The following is a 15,046-nucleotide window of genomic DNA, read 5'->3' on the forward strand; positions in this document are numbered from 1 at the left end:
TATTGTCAGCTCTTCAAACGATTATAACATATACGAGTATAACATGTTTTTGAGGGTGTGAGAAAATCTCTCTCTATATTTGTTCTATGATTTGAAACTGCTAGGTAAGTTGCAAATTGAGCTTTGGCTTAGTGTGATTAAACTATATTCTTACTCTCACTATTTTATTTGTCCATAAAAAGAAGAAAAAAAAACCTTTGTTTTTTTATATGTAATGAAGATATCAAGACATATTGAAGTATAAACATGGAAATCAGAAAGTACTACTTTAATGACATATTGGTTGAACTCGAAGATACCATACGATCACTACACGTGTTGTATAATGTATAAGCTTAAACTTTGAGATTATGATCTTCCTGTATGCTTACTGCTGACAAAAATAGCTTGCAATAGTTGTCTTAGCCAACGTGGTGACGTTCGTTTTTCTAAATTCTAAATATATACTCCATTGCCTTGTGAAAAAGTTTATACATCAATTTACATGTATGGACAAAAAAGAATCCCTCTTTATATTAACAAAAAATGAGTATATTAAGGAGTGCAGCAGCAAGAGTTGAGAAAATAGTAACTAATATTCACAATCTAATGTTGACCGCAAAAGGAGCAAGCAAAGTAAGAAAAGGTAGACAAAAAATTGAAAATTTGGTCATTCAAAGGTCATCATCGCAAGCAAAAGTGTTTCCGCATGCTTTCAATATCTTGTAGGTGGACTTTGCTTAACAAATCTCAACACGAAACAAAAATGCTTGACCAAATCATCGATCCCGAAACACCAAGACTACTATTAAAGCTCAAAAGTGTGACATTCTCAAACATACTTACGAGAACACACCCTAAGATAAAGAGGATCACAAGCTGAGAACGAACCCTTCTGGTGAAAGTGAAACTATATTATTGTATATTGTCAAAAATGAATGAATACAGTTCCATTTCAATGAACAAGCCACACTTCCAGACAAGTTGATACGAAGAACAGTGTGCTCTCTTTGTGATTAATATGACATATTCAAACCGATCCTAGATACATTTCAATAATTTCATAGCTATACTGTAACGTTGAATAAGTAAACCCTCAGTACCAAAGCAAGAGCAAGTTGCAACAGGAAGATAGCAGCCACAATGAAGAACCACCTTTCGCCAGCTGATGCTATGTGGTGTTTCAGATTAAGAGCAACAAATGTAGCAGACATGAAGCCAGCTACACCAGCAACCACCCATCTCACTATCTCCCAGGGAACAAGAGACAGACACTGTAAACAGAGTAGCCATAGATCTTAGTATGGATCCTAATGCCAAACTTAAAACGAGTGCGAAATAATTAATCAAGCGACAGGATTCCAAAAGTTCAACAAAGTATCCGCCAATTACATAAAACTTACCAATGCTGGAATGAAGACAAAAAGGGAATAGCCATAAAGGCACAGCAACTGAACGAGGCCAGATGGGGCAGAGAAGTACTTGAGGACTAGAAACAAGCAAAGAGGAACTATAGTGGAATAACCATAGAATAAACCCGCGGACCAAGTGATAAGGTTGATGTCATAGTTCCACTCCTTGTTCTGTAGCTTGTGTGCTATATAGGTAATAAATGTACCAATGGAAGCCGCAACAAAAACCAAGGTACTGCATATCCAAAACGGGCCATACCTAAAATGAAAAAACTTTATAGTTAAGGAGGAGAAATTCGCAAACATTGACACAATTGAAAAATGCACTGATGATATCTTAAAGGACACAATCCAGTGCAGATAATGGCTGCATAAGCATCTAGCAAGAGTTAAGGCTGGTTTAGAACATTAGATGCAAATTTTTCAAACATTGTTTTTCTTCCTACATTGCACCCTTTAGCAAAACTTTCCCACAGACAAGTCCTGAACAAGCTTCTTCTTACTCACAGAACAGGTAAAACTGGGGCTAAAGCCGTACAGAGAGGCAGCAGTGGCAAAACTTCCTTGCTAATCACTGTTCTTTCTTATTTTAATTGCTTTAAGTAGGTTGCTTTATTGTTATTACTTGTTTGTCCAGGAAGGTATTAAAATTCGATATGCGCTCTACCAATTCCCACGAAGCAAACGAAATGGAAACCAAGTTAAAAAGGAAGCAAAGGTATGGAACCAGTCATAATGTATCACAAAGCCAACAACTGAAATAACTTTTCTTCAAACAAATTCAGCAATCATCACATAGTTGGTTCCATCATTCTAAGCAATGTCCAAGCAAGGTACCAGAAGCAAAAAACAATCATGTGTTTTTATATCCTAGTCAGGAGTGATGGAGGAACATGCATAAAGAAGATGAAACAGGACGCAATGAGAGCTGAATGATTCAAACCCACCCAAACATACAAACAAAAACCACTAAGCAACCCAAAAATAAAGAAAAGTAAAAGTAAAATTTATGAAAGAAACCAAGTAAATAAAAGGCCTGAATAATAAATAGACAATCTTAAGCGGAGCTTAATAAAATAGTAGAAGACATGTAGAAATAAGAGATAGAAGAAGAAAGAAAAACAAATGCATATTTGCACAAAATACACTAGCAACAGTAGAACACAGCACAAATTCCAACTTGAAATTGAAAAAGAGAACAGCCAAAAAATTTCTTATAGCTTTTTCCCTAACGATAATTTTCAAAATATACCACCAGAATTTAAGACAAACTCCCTTTGGTCCCTTTGGTTAAAGTAATAAATTTTCCTTTCAGTTCCCCTTCCTTAAGTTTTTCAAGCAGGAATTTCACTTGACACAAACATTAGACGAACAAGCAATACAACAGCGAGTTCATAAAAGAACAAGCAACGAGAACTAAAAAATCTTTATCGCAACAAGAATTATAAAGAACTGTTCGGTATCCATTAGCCTGAATTTACACTACAAAATCCCCTTACAACCTGCATTTAATTGGAACTTCACACCAAAATAAATCACTATTCAGATCGAACAAGTCTTTCCCGTATTATGTCAGGCTCATCGACAACCTCCCAGCCAACAGTGTCAATCGGTAAATGCTTCTTAGTCATTTTATGTTTCAAAGGGAGGTAAAAAATCAAGATCTAAATAGCTGATCAATGAGTATATTGTTGGAAGGAAATGTCAGAAAGGGATACTCGTTAAGGGGAATCGCCCTAATAGTGATAAGTTTTCAGAAGAGCAATAATTCAGAATAATATACAAGAACAGTAAATGCTAATTCAATAAACAATAGACAATGAAAGAACGGGGAGCATACAAATCTGGCCTATCGGCAGTCTTCTCCGAAAAGGACCCAGTGAAAGGAAGGAGAGAATCTTTTATCCTCTCTAGAACATCAGAGGTATCAACATCAAAATAGGGCTTATAAGCAGCAATAGTGAAAGCGCGAAACCAACCACTCTGCTGAGGCTCGTCAGAACCAGATACTGGCTTAGAGAATGAATCTACAAAAACAAATCATAATTATTAAACAAAAAGAGAATAGAAGTAAATTCAACTTGAACCAAGAAAAATAAATATGCTAAAAGTACTAATAACATAACGAGGACAGAATAGCATGATTTGCAGCTTCCTTCAGTTAAAGCTTTGAGAGTTTATCTTTTGTAGATAATAAATAAGTCAATAGTCAATATGAAGGAGCACCAGATGATAAAACATGTATGGAATTAAGTACAACTAGACTCTAGAGTAAATGTGACCACATCAAACCCTCCAGACCCATTTTGGTACTTCCTTATTTTCCTATTTTAATTCTGGAAAAACGATTTCTTATTTTGTATAAGCAAAACAAGTTCTTTCCTATGATTCTAATGTATCATATAGTACTAGACTACAAGCATAACATTCAAAAGCATCATCACTTCCCCAAAACTAATCTGATTTTGACTCCCATACTGATGAATAATCTCCTCACTATTGTAGTGTCTTGCCCACTATCAAGATCTTCCACAACAAGACTTCTTTAAAAATTTCATTAGCTAATAAACCAATTTCCCTTCTTTACAACTTTTAATCTCCCCAAAGCAACATCAGGACTGAATTTCTCACTGTTCCAGACAAACTTCCAAAAAATTGATTTGGACCAGCGCTACTAAAAATAGATTGAAGCAGGAACTAGTGCCACCCTATCTTGTTTTGTTCAAGAAATTTACTTTCCTAATTTAACCTTGCAGTTGCTTGGAAAATTCACAGATCTTCCTCATTTTGTCACTTCTAACCAGTAGTATGCCAACATCTCTCCAACTCTTCTATTCTAATTACATCCCTTTTTGTAGGATAATTGTGTTTCTTGTAAACTCTTACGTGTAGGTTGGTCAACCCAACCTTGCAGTTGCTTGGAAAATTCACAGATCTTCCTCATTTTGTCACTTCTAAACAGTAGTATGCCAACATCTCTCCAACTCTTCTATTCTAATTACATCCCTTTTTGTAGGATAATTGTGTTTTTTGTAAGCTCTTATGTGTAGGTTGGTCAACCCAAAGTTGTTCAACCAAGATTGTTCCGTTTTAGGTGGAACATCTCCAAGAACAATTAAAGCACCACTTTCCACCCTGTATATCTATAGGCATATGAAAGTGCACCAAGTAAAAGATGTGAGTCGAGAATGTATTTTCGCCAGTTAATTTGAAACATTGTTGACATATGATAATGTCCATTATCTTTTGGTGATAAAAACATATCAGCTGTCAAGTTAACAATCCAAATCATATAATTGTCAAAGATGTTGTCAATGTCAGTGTTATTACAATTCTGACTCTATTTATGACATCTTAAATACCTAAAGTTAGGTAAATAATGTATCACCACTGATGCAAGAACGGTATTATAGAAAACCTCAATGTTAATCCAAGCATGACATGATGAAGCAACCAATGATATAATACAAACACCGAATGGTAAATCCACCCCTGTCCTTGGATGCGGAATTGAATATACTTAAGAACAGTAGATGTTTGCAAACTCAACTTTCGCATTAGAACGTGCCTAGACCCTTACCAGATACAAGTGTCATATCACCAACTTCAGAGATCTAGAATCAAACCTACAAGCTGCACTAGCTCTAATCTCAATTCTAATGAATCCTGCTTCTTTTTCCTTTTACCCCTTTATTCTTTCTTTGCAGAAAACTCAGTTGAATTCAGCTGAAAACTACATACTACTTATAATATTTTTTTTATTTCATATAAAAATAGAAGTATATCAGTAAATTAGGAGCAGATACCGTCAGCATCACGTGGAGGTCCAGAAGCACCAGAGATTTTCCCCTGGGAACTGGAAGGTGGAAATGTCTGCAAATTCGACTCTGCAATCACAAATTAATCCAAATTTTCAAAACTAATTCAATATGATCCAAAAAAACCTATGATTTTGTTGAAAATGTGAAGACATTACCAGTGAATTTGACGGCAACTTGACCAGGTGGACCTGCAGCTGCCTGCAATATCCAAGAAAAAAAACACAATTAGATCTGCACAACGGCTAAAAGAATAATTCAATGAAACCGGAAAACAATAGAAAAATTGAGATCAAACTTACAGGAACAGATCCTGAAACATTCTGACTATCAATTGCGGTGTAATTGCTGGACATCATCTTCGTTTCCTCTGTATATAGAACGAAGAAATGGGACTTAATGTGTGTGTATATGCAAATTTGTTCTTTCAGCTCAGTCTCAGACACAGATCTGTGATCTTCCCCAAACTCTTTTCTATTTGCTTCCGTTTATTATTTTTGGTGGGTTCTGTTTGGTTGTTTTTTTTCCAGGTAAGAGGTGGTGGTGGATCTTGGAATATTTGGGCTTTGGGTTATGGGTCCCCAATTTTCCAAAGTGAAATTTGTGCCCATTATTCCTTCTTGACATAACTATTCAGTAAATGATTTTTTATTACTAGTATTCTATTTCCATGACTTATAAATTGTTTTTAGATCACAATTAAAAAATTATTTTTGAGTAAAGCTTAAAAATATTATATCAAGATGTTGGATATTTAAATTTTTGTAAATATTAGATAATAATCTATTTTTTCTTTAAAGTTGAACTACAAATAAATATTAAAAATCGAGTCTAAAGCTATTTAATTTCAAAGAGTAATTTCTCATGAATTATATTTGCTCTTTTTTTACGAATAAAAACAAATCTGCTCAGTAACCTAAAATGGGAATATAGTGTAAATTAGTCGTGAATCTGTTCTTTCAGCTTTCTTATTTTCTTGTTAAGGATAAATTTTGCTAAAAATACAAAACCTAGTTGTTGTTTATACCGATGGACTATGTATACATTTAAATAAAGTTGTAAAAATTGAGTGAGACGATGAGATTCTAAGCAATGTATTTAAAAATAGTCACTGAACTATCGAACAAAGAAAAACACATAGAATAATAGATATCACCCAGATGCGCGCTGACTTCAAAATCCAATTATATAGTTTGAATATACGTAAGATATCACAAATTCACAATGAGCTTTGAAAGTAGGTGCAAGCATGTCGCCGCCAGAAGTAAAACCCCAATATTTCTTCTAAAGAATTGTTCCGGAGTAACTAAAAGGAGATTCTTTAACCACATTATTCTAAAGTTGTTTAAAAAAATAAATATTTCTTAGTCAAATTATTCTCTTCTTTGAAGACCAAAAGCTACCACATTGTTCTCCTAAATTCATCATTCTGCTAGTGCAGACTGTAATTGGAAGTAACTACTTAGACTGCAACCTTGCAATGAACTCTCTTTCTTCTGATTTCTCATATAAGCCTTTTTTACTCACGACTTAAGCTTAAATGATCACAATTTAAGCACTTTTTAGCTTTCTCTGCCTGAGCAGCAGAATTCTCCTAAGTGAGAGTATGAGGACCCAAGTTGTGGCAGAGATCTTTTCCTTGATCATTAGAAGCAATGCAGAGCTTAACACTGTTTTGAGGATTTGAGCATGTAATCCCTTGAAGAAACCCAAGAATCCTTCTTTCTTCCAGATAGAGCATATGACACTACTTATTGTCTTACTTGATTTAGGTTGAGCCTTCTTATCGTCATCATCATCTGCTGCTTGAATCATGACCTTGCACCTGATTTCAGGTTAATGTTAAAAGGCTAGTATTTGATCTGAAATAACATCAATACGTGATGAAAGTTAAAAGAGATCCAACCTGATCGCTGGATAGGTTAGAACAGTGGCTATGCTCTTTGACAGTGCACCTAATACAAAAGCAGAGAATGCAGAAAGTACAACAGGCGATGTGCCTTTCTCTGTTGTCTTCTCTTTATCTTTCAGCAATCGTTGTTTAAGTTGATCAAAAACTGTATACTGCATCACATAAACATCGATTTTAGCATATAGTATAATCTATCGTCAATCAGAAGAAATTTGTGGTTTCACATATCATAACAATACTTGAATTCACAAGGCTCCATTTAATCAAATCAAATCTGTATACTAGTGCAACTATAGACACTCCCTTCAATTTTACAAGAAAATACTTAAGTACCTGAATGGCAGGGTTGGATGTCAACAGTAAAGAAATCCCAAGGCCATCAAATGCTTCACTCCAACTACCTTCTGTAAGTGTTATCCAAAGGCTCTTCGATTTCCCAAATGCGCTTGTCTGCATCCTTGAGGAAGCAGTATCCAGTGGCTAAAGAACATCAAATAACTTTACATCAGAATCCAATTGAGCTTTTGGCGTAAATATCAGTAGAATTTGATTTCAAACAATTGGAGTAAGAACCATGGACATTTGACAATGAGTTTTTGGCTCATGTGCCTACATTTGCAATTCTTCTATCATACATAAGTCATGACCTTATCACACACCATGATTAGACATTTGAGAAAGTTAGTGTTTAGAGCAACAATCTTAAATTGAGAGAGTTGCACTACACCTTTTGCAAAGGGCAGCTATGAACAACCTGGAAAGTCGCTCCATTAATTTTTTACTGGTCTATGTTGCAGGATTCAGATTAGGAGCACTGCCTCTAACATGCAACTAAAATTTTGCAATTTTTCCTTGGGGAAATTTGAGAACCCGTACTATTTGAAAGATGCATAAAACTAGTTTCAATGTCTCAACAGTTCTTTTCTTAGTTCCTTCCCCAGTTGAAAACAAACAAAAAAATGCTTGATTGTTCCTCAAGAAGCATTTGCTGTTGATAAAAAAGTACGTCTTCAAAACACACTCCTACGCTGTATTTCCTCACAACAGGCAAGTGAGCTAAAAACAGGAAGATCTTCTATTTCTAGTAAGCCACTTAACAAGATACTAAGCAAATGCAAGTATACGAACTTCTTACCTGAGTTGTTATGGCTGTACAAGCGCCAGCTGCTGCTGCAATTAGCAAATTGGCTGTTGTTCCAATGGATTTGGAACCACTTCTCTCCAAATAGAGTCTCTTAAAGTAGCTATATCCATAGAAATACACAAACTGCGCAATGAAAGATTGCAAGTTCTTGGTTCCCAGACCTTGGTACAATGACAGTATCTTACCTTTTGATATTGCCTCCACCAGAACATCAGAGAGATTTCTGCAGAAAGGCAAAAGTGAATCAGTGACAAAAATAGCAATGTACGGAAAAGCATAATACTCTATGTTTTAACAGACGCCGTGGAAGAGATACCAAAAAACATGTGTATTCAAATATAATTATTAGCACATTATCTGAATGGATGTGCAATGTACAAATTCCAGATGTGTTATGTCACTTCAATGAGATAAACAATTGGAAAAAGAGATACAGTAAAAGAACCTAAAAGAATCTCAGTTCCAGACTTCATTATAAACTCCAAACTTCGAAGGGGCGGTCAGTCATATTCAAATCAGTTGTCTCTTACTCACTACCATGAGAATGAAACATCGGTTGTTGATAACTGAGTAGTAAGTAATGAGATTTAAACTTGCATTTAGGCAGGACTCATTACAGTAAACAAGGTTATTGACTCAATCAGCCATCTTGGTAAACAAAACAAAGATAATTTCTAGATGAAAATATTTATGATTTAAAAAGGAATAATGATGAGACACCCTTATCAAATAAAGCAAAGGGTCTGCACAAAAAGCTCCAAGTCCATGAATCATGCACTCCATTTGCATGAGAATACTAGGGAAATTTCATTCCTCATACTAAAAGATGTAAATAGAGGAGATGACGTCTTCAATCAAGAAATCGTATGCCTTTCAAATGCCCCTTTTAAAATGGAACTGCCTAAAGTAAAGGTCTGCAATCAATAAAAGCCTCTCTAATGACCCTGAACCAGAGGAGGTAAAGATACTTTTTAGACCTTCTAATATAAGCAATGGTTTGGTCTACCCAGAATAATTTTCTCAATCGACTAAGCAAGATTTCTTCGGATTGGCCATCTGCAAATTTGATGACCAAGCATCGTAGTCACGCTGCTTTTTGCACAATAATGACGAAATCTTCTTGCCTGGAACTCTTAAGGCTGGACATTTATATGAAAGGCAATACCTGAATTCTCAGTCATGCCAATCAAGTTTCACTAGAGAATACAAAGTCAAAAAAAATGGTGAAATCTTTTGCAGATCCTGGGATCAACAAAAGATGCAACATACATAATTATGACTTATGAGGTTAACATAGATAATTCCCAACAACACAGCTACTCTCACACATTATGTAAGAATCCCTGCAGACGAAAATTCATATCTGTATTTGAAAACCTCTCTTAGCTAACAAGGTTTACTGAATCTCTACAATGGACTTTTCCTTTGACTTGTATGGCCAAAGTTGTTGGGAGTTCTGGGATAACTCAGTTTCCACAGACACATTTTTTTTTATAAAAGTCGATTCTTACAGAAATTACCAGACTATTCCACCCCCCTTCTTGTACATTTCTTACAAACTTCAAAGAACGAATCATTGATATCCATCAACCCTGATAACTTGGGAAAATTTGGGGCATCCCTTTCTTTACCTGTAGGTCTCAAACACTGGAAACTTTTACATAAGCAATTGAAAATTAAAGGCTAGAACTTTGAAAGGTCTACCGACAAAATCACTTCGAAAAGTTTCACTACAAAATAAGTATTGTAGAGAGAAAGCCTTTTTAGCCTAAAAGGCAAGGGAATAATGTGATGATTTGCAGAAGAAACATTTTTAAAAGGTGAATATCTAAATTAAGCCATGGAAGCTTTTCCAAAGACAAAATTCACTTTTATTCTTGAAAATGAATTTCAGTTGATCAATCTGAAGCACAAGTCCCTTTTCAAGATCCAACTTTTGATTATATTCTTGGTTGATCCAGTCCCACCCCTTTATAGAAAATTCATATTTTTTTTCTCCACAAAAAAACAATCGTACAAAAAGAAACAATCAATTGCCCATCTATACAAAACAATTAAAAATCTGATTAAACATCAAAAACAAGAAATCCCATGATCAGAGAAAAGTAGGTAAAAAAAAAATCAAGAAACCTGTATTTTCGGAGACCATGAGCTTGAACCTCTGCTTGGTACTTAGCTTTGCAGGTATCAAGAGGGTACAAGATAGTAGTGCTAACTAGAGCTCCAATGGCTCCAGAAGTCGCTTCTGATATAGATTCCAGATCAGCTGACATCTCCTCTCTCTCTCTCTTTTTCTCTCTCTAAAACTATACAAATTATAATCAAGAATTGTATTTACCACATCAAAAGATATCAAAATTAAAGACTCTAATGTACCAAATTTGAAAATAATTGATCTTTTAACAAACACGCCTGTGAGAAAAAATAAAGTAGGCGGCTTTGAACGCGGCCATAACTCCTATGCTATGAAAATATATACTGATACGGTGGTGTGGGGTCCTATGATGGGTCTTCTTGGGAGGTGTGATACGTGATTACATGCCAAACGATGTTTTCAACTTATTTTACGATCTATTGTTATCATTTTAGGTCGTTAATTATTGTAATTTATAAGTTTATTTTTTTTGATATTTTAAGCTTAATTGTTAAATATATTTATTTTATTTTTAAAAGAATTTAAAGCTTCTCTATCTAAATAAATTTTTAAATTTCAAAAACTTTAATTGTGTTATATATTATAGTCATCGAGAGTATAATATAAAAATTGAATAATAAACAAACTATTTAGTGAAGATGATATGCGATTTAATTTTGATATTCTCTTTCTTGAAGAAACAAATATGGGACAAAATAAAAGATTTGAAGAAAGATGAAAAAAAAAAAAGGTTGTTATAGTGAAGATTGAAGAAATTAAACGTGATTGCAAATATGATTTTGTTTTTTGTTGCATTTTCCACGTGCCATATCCTAAGGTGGACTGATTTGGATGTTGATGGGGTCCTTCTTTGCGTTACACGACTCCTTTGACCTTCATACGTATCCTCTCCGTGCCCGTTTAAGAAACTTCTTTTTATTTATTTACTAAGCACGTCTTTTTATTTGCTCCATTTTATGAAAAATAAACATTAGTTGCCTTATATAACATAAGAAGAAGATTATCAACGTTCAAAATTCTTGTTTTATTTTTTTAATGCTAATATGATTTTTGTTTCTAAACATTAACGTTTTACTCTATAATTTGAGGATCTTTGTTAGTACTCTATTAAAGAGAGATTTCAAACTCATTTATGATAGTACTATAAAATAGGGAAGCTTTTAAAGGAAATTCTAACAAAATCAATCCAATTCTGATTAAACGTTTGACGATTCAATGGTAAGTATCTTTTCTAATAATTATATGGTAAAAAAAATATCTTTCCTACACCATAATAATTATTAAAAAATATTTCATGAAAATGTTAATAGAAATTAGATTTCTATAACATGATAATACAATATAAGAATACTTTTTTACATACTCAAAAGGTAAATAGGACAAATATACCGTGCAAATATTATAAATAGTATGCAAATATTTTCTATCATATTTTAGGGATATTGTACACCGGTTGTCAAAAAATTAGAGCATATGTACCATTTATACTAACGGATATGCATATGTCATAATCTTATCCACCAATCCAACATGTATCGATGCATAAGATTGTGTCACGTGTCCCTAATTAATCTATCGTTAGTATAAGTGCATATATGCTCTAGTTTTTAGACGACAAATGCACAAATATCCCAAAAATATAACAAAAAGTATCTGAATACCATTTATGATAGTTTAAAGATATATTTATCATTTTAAAACTCTATTTTTTCTCATTATTTTCTTGAAAAAGATAATTTCTTTACCTCAGGCAAAAGTTCACGATGTTAAAAAAGAAAGGAAAATGTTGGTAAGTAATGGACAAAATGAACATTTCATTTATAATTAATTCTTGTAATAATTTAATCATTCTTAGACTATAAATTACTATAATATAACCTAATCACATGAGAATTCACTTCGGAGAGCACTAAGAAAAATTATTACTATTATTATTTTGCCTTTTTATAATTTTTTTTTTTTTTTTACAAATTAGAAATTTTTAAAAATCATGTTTTCCTATTCAATTTATAAGTAGTCTAAGAGATTTTTTTTTTCTCCTATGTACCAGTAACCACTAACATGTCGGAATCCTAGAATTTCATACTTCACAAAATTGTACATCCATAGAAAAATAATTAAGAGAATTCGTTTTCCCTAGTCTTTTTTATATGATTAAAAAAAAATGTATGATGTAAATGAAATACATCATATTCTTTTTTTTTAAAAAAAGTGTAGGATCACATACGTTTATAATCTTAATGGATATTATTTGATATAATATATATATATATATATATATATATATATATATATATATGGATTTGTAATTATTAATAGTTTAAACAATTTATAAAATTGTATATATATCAAAACTATAACTTGCAATTTTTATGTGTAAATGTGGATGATTTATTGTATTTTACTATTGTTTAACGTATTTTCGACTTTAAAATAGATGGTCTATTTTTTTAAAAATTGAAAATTGACCTTTATAATTGATCAATTTATTAAGATGACAAATATTTATCCTAAAATAATCCAAGTTAGAAAATAGCAAACATGACAATAAAATTATTCTTTTGCTATAGCTAGTTAGAAAATCATAAAAAATAATATTGTATGGCATTTATCTATCTTGACCAAATTAAACAAAATAAAAATTTTCATAATAATTCGAGAATATAGTTGGAAAAAGAATTGTTTGTAAATTTTTAAACCAAATACGAAATTAAATAGAAAATAATGAATCAAATATTTGATAAAAAAATAATAATTCATATATTACTAATTTATACCGTACAAATTTTATATTATAAATCTTTATATTATTATTTTTAATACCAAACGACCCCTCTGGCTATAACATGGACATGACTTTCCTTCCTCATTGTAGAGAAAATTGACTTTGGTTATATTTATTTTCACACATTCTTTCTTTGCACGCCGCCTCCTATGATTTTCTCTAGTAATGTCATCTTCGATGAATCGCTCCACCATTTATCAACAAATGCACTCGTTAATAAGACGCGATATTAAAATTAAGGCATAATATATAAATATACCTTTTAATTTAGCTTTAAATTATGTTGAATAAACAGACACACATGTCCTACATGTCATTTTTTGTCTTACGTGGTGTCCTACGTGTATTGTGCCACGTAGGACTCATGTGTTTATTTATTTAAAAGTTGGATAGTTAAAGTGTCTGTTTGTACATTATGAAAGTTGGAGGTCAAAATTAAAATTTGAAACAAAGTTTAGGTTTAATATATATATATTATGCCTAATCAAAATTTTGATTATATCCACAATTATTATGTCGTGTGTTGTCATTTTTTCATCTTGAGCATCCAAACAAATTGTGGATTCTCAAAATTTTGTAAAAGATATTTAAAAATATATATCTATATCATTGTTAACAAAAGTAAATGAATTTAGATTACATCATGTTAACTTCATATATTGATACATTATATAATAATTTACGTATTAAGCAAAATAATAATTATTATATCATCAAAATTATTTTCCTCAAGTACTCAAGGTATACCCTTTTAGGATAGAACGACTTACTTCATCAGAATAATGGTACCTTTCCGCTAAACTTTGAGTTCACTCAACGACAATAAATCAAACAAAAAAAATTAAAATGCAAGAAGAAGACTAAAAAATTTGTGGTTGAAAATGAGAGGAAGTCCCTCGATTTATTATTAACAAAGGATAGTATGAACAGATGTTTTTTTGTGTCTTATCTAAAAAGTCATGATCTTTTCGAAAAGTTACAACCCTTTGAAAAGTCACAACTAATTGAAAAAGTTACAACTCGTCGAAAAGTCACAATCTTTTTAAAAAATCACAATTCATCGAAAAAATTACAATCTAAATTAAGAATATTATAACTATTTAGCATTCAAGTTAAAAGTTCATACTTTCAAGATAATATATAATATAGATATAGATGAGTGGTGTACGTTAATATTTTGCCTAAACGAATCATATAATGATAATTAAACATGAAGTTTGATTGACAAATTATACAAAAGGGTGAATTTGATTTCTTAACAAGAAGATTAAAATTTAATACAAAATTTGATTTATTTAATAACAAAATGAAACAAATAATAAAAACTATTATGAACAATAAAATAATTGAATTTATTTAGAGCATGTTTATGTCATTTTTTTAATAACAAGATCGATTTTTTCTTACTTAGTTTTGGAACAATAAATAATATAATTATCGAATCAAAATATGAATAGTCACTCGAGCAAAAGATTTTTAATAACATATTCGTAATGACAACAGAAAATGCTAAATCACACATAATATTATCATATCATAACAATAATAGTCAAATAAGTATAAACCTATAGCTGTTTGTCCTTAATATTATAATTTAATATATTAAACAATAATTGGCACAAATATTTGCTTTGTCATCTACTAATGGGCTTGTTGATGGGTCTCAACTTTCTCATACTATTTTAGAATTGAACAGGAAGCTCGTTGTTTCTTTTGATGTTGATGTTGTGTTATTCATTATGATTCGACAATGTGTGATATATTTGTTATACATATATAGAGCATTTGAAAAAAACTTTTTTGAAAGAATTACAATAATAATTGTTTGTATTTATTATAAA

General features: G+C 32.0%; 2 protein-coding genes across 2 annotated transcripts; both read right to left on the reverse strand.

The window, feature by feature from the left end:
• Positions 1 to 872: 872 nt before the first annotated feature.
• Positions 873 to 5,776, reverse strand: LOC107022452 (protein YIPF1 homolog). Its single transcript, XM_015223082.2, has 6 exons — positions 5,512 to 5,776; positions 5,368 to 5,410; positions 5,198 to 5,278; positions 3,232 to 3,418; positions 1,383 to 1,650; positions 873 to 1,253 (listed from the first exon to the last, which is right to left on the reverse strand). Exons 1-6 carry the CDS (start codon positions 5,566 to 5,568, stop codon positions 1,047 to 1,049), a joined length of 843 nt encoding a protein of 280 aa, XP_015078568.1. The 5' UTR covers positions 5,569 to 5,776; the 3' UTR covers positions 873 to 1,046.
• Positions 5,777 to 6,381: 605 nt separating this feature from the next.
• Positions 6,382 to 10,718, reverse strand: LOC107010324 (peroxisomal adenine nucleotide carrier 1-like). The gene is made up of 5 exons (XM_015209604.2): positions 10,396 to 10,718; positions 8,257 to 8,488; positions 7,455 to 7,601; positions 7,116 to 7,273; positions 6,382 to 7,034 (listed from the first exon to the last, which is right to left on the reverse strand). The coding sequence occupies exons 1-5, from the start codon at positions 10,536 to 10,538 to the stop codon at positions 6,761 to 6,763; spliced, it is 954 nt and encodes a 317-aa protein (XP_015065090.1). The 5' UTR covers positions 10,539 to 10,718; the 3' UTR covers positions 6,382 to 6,760.
• Between the last annotated feature and the right edge of the window lie 4,328 nt (positions 10,719 to 15,046).

Source organism: Solanum pennellii, chromosome 1 (assembly GCF_001406875.1).
Source record: "Solanum pennellii chromosome 1, SPENNV200".
In the NCBI taxonomy this organism is placed as follows: Eukaryota; Viridiplantae; Streptophyta; class Magnoliopsida; order Solanales; family Solanaceae; genus Solanum; species Solanum pennellii.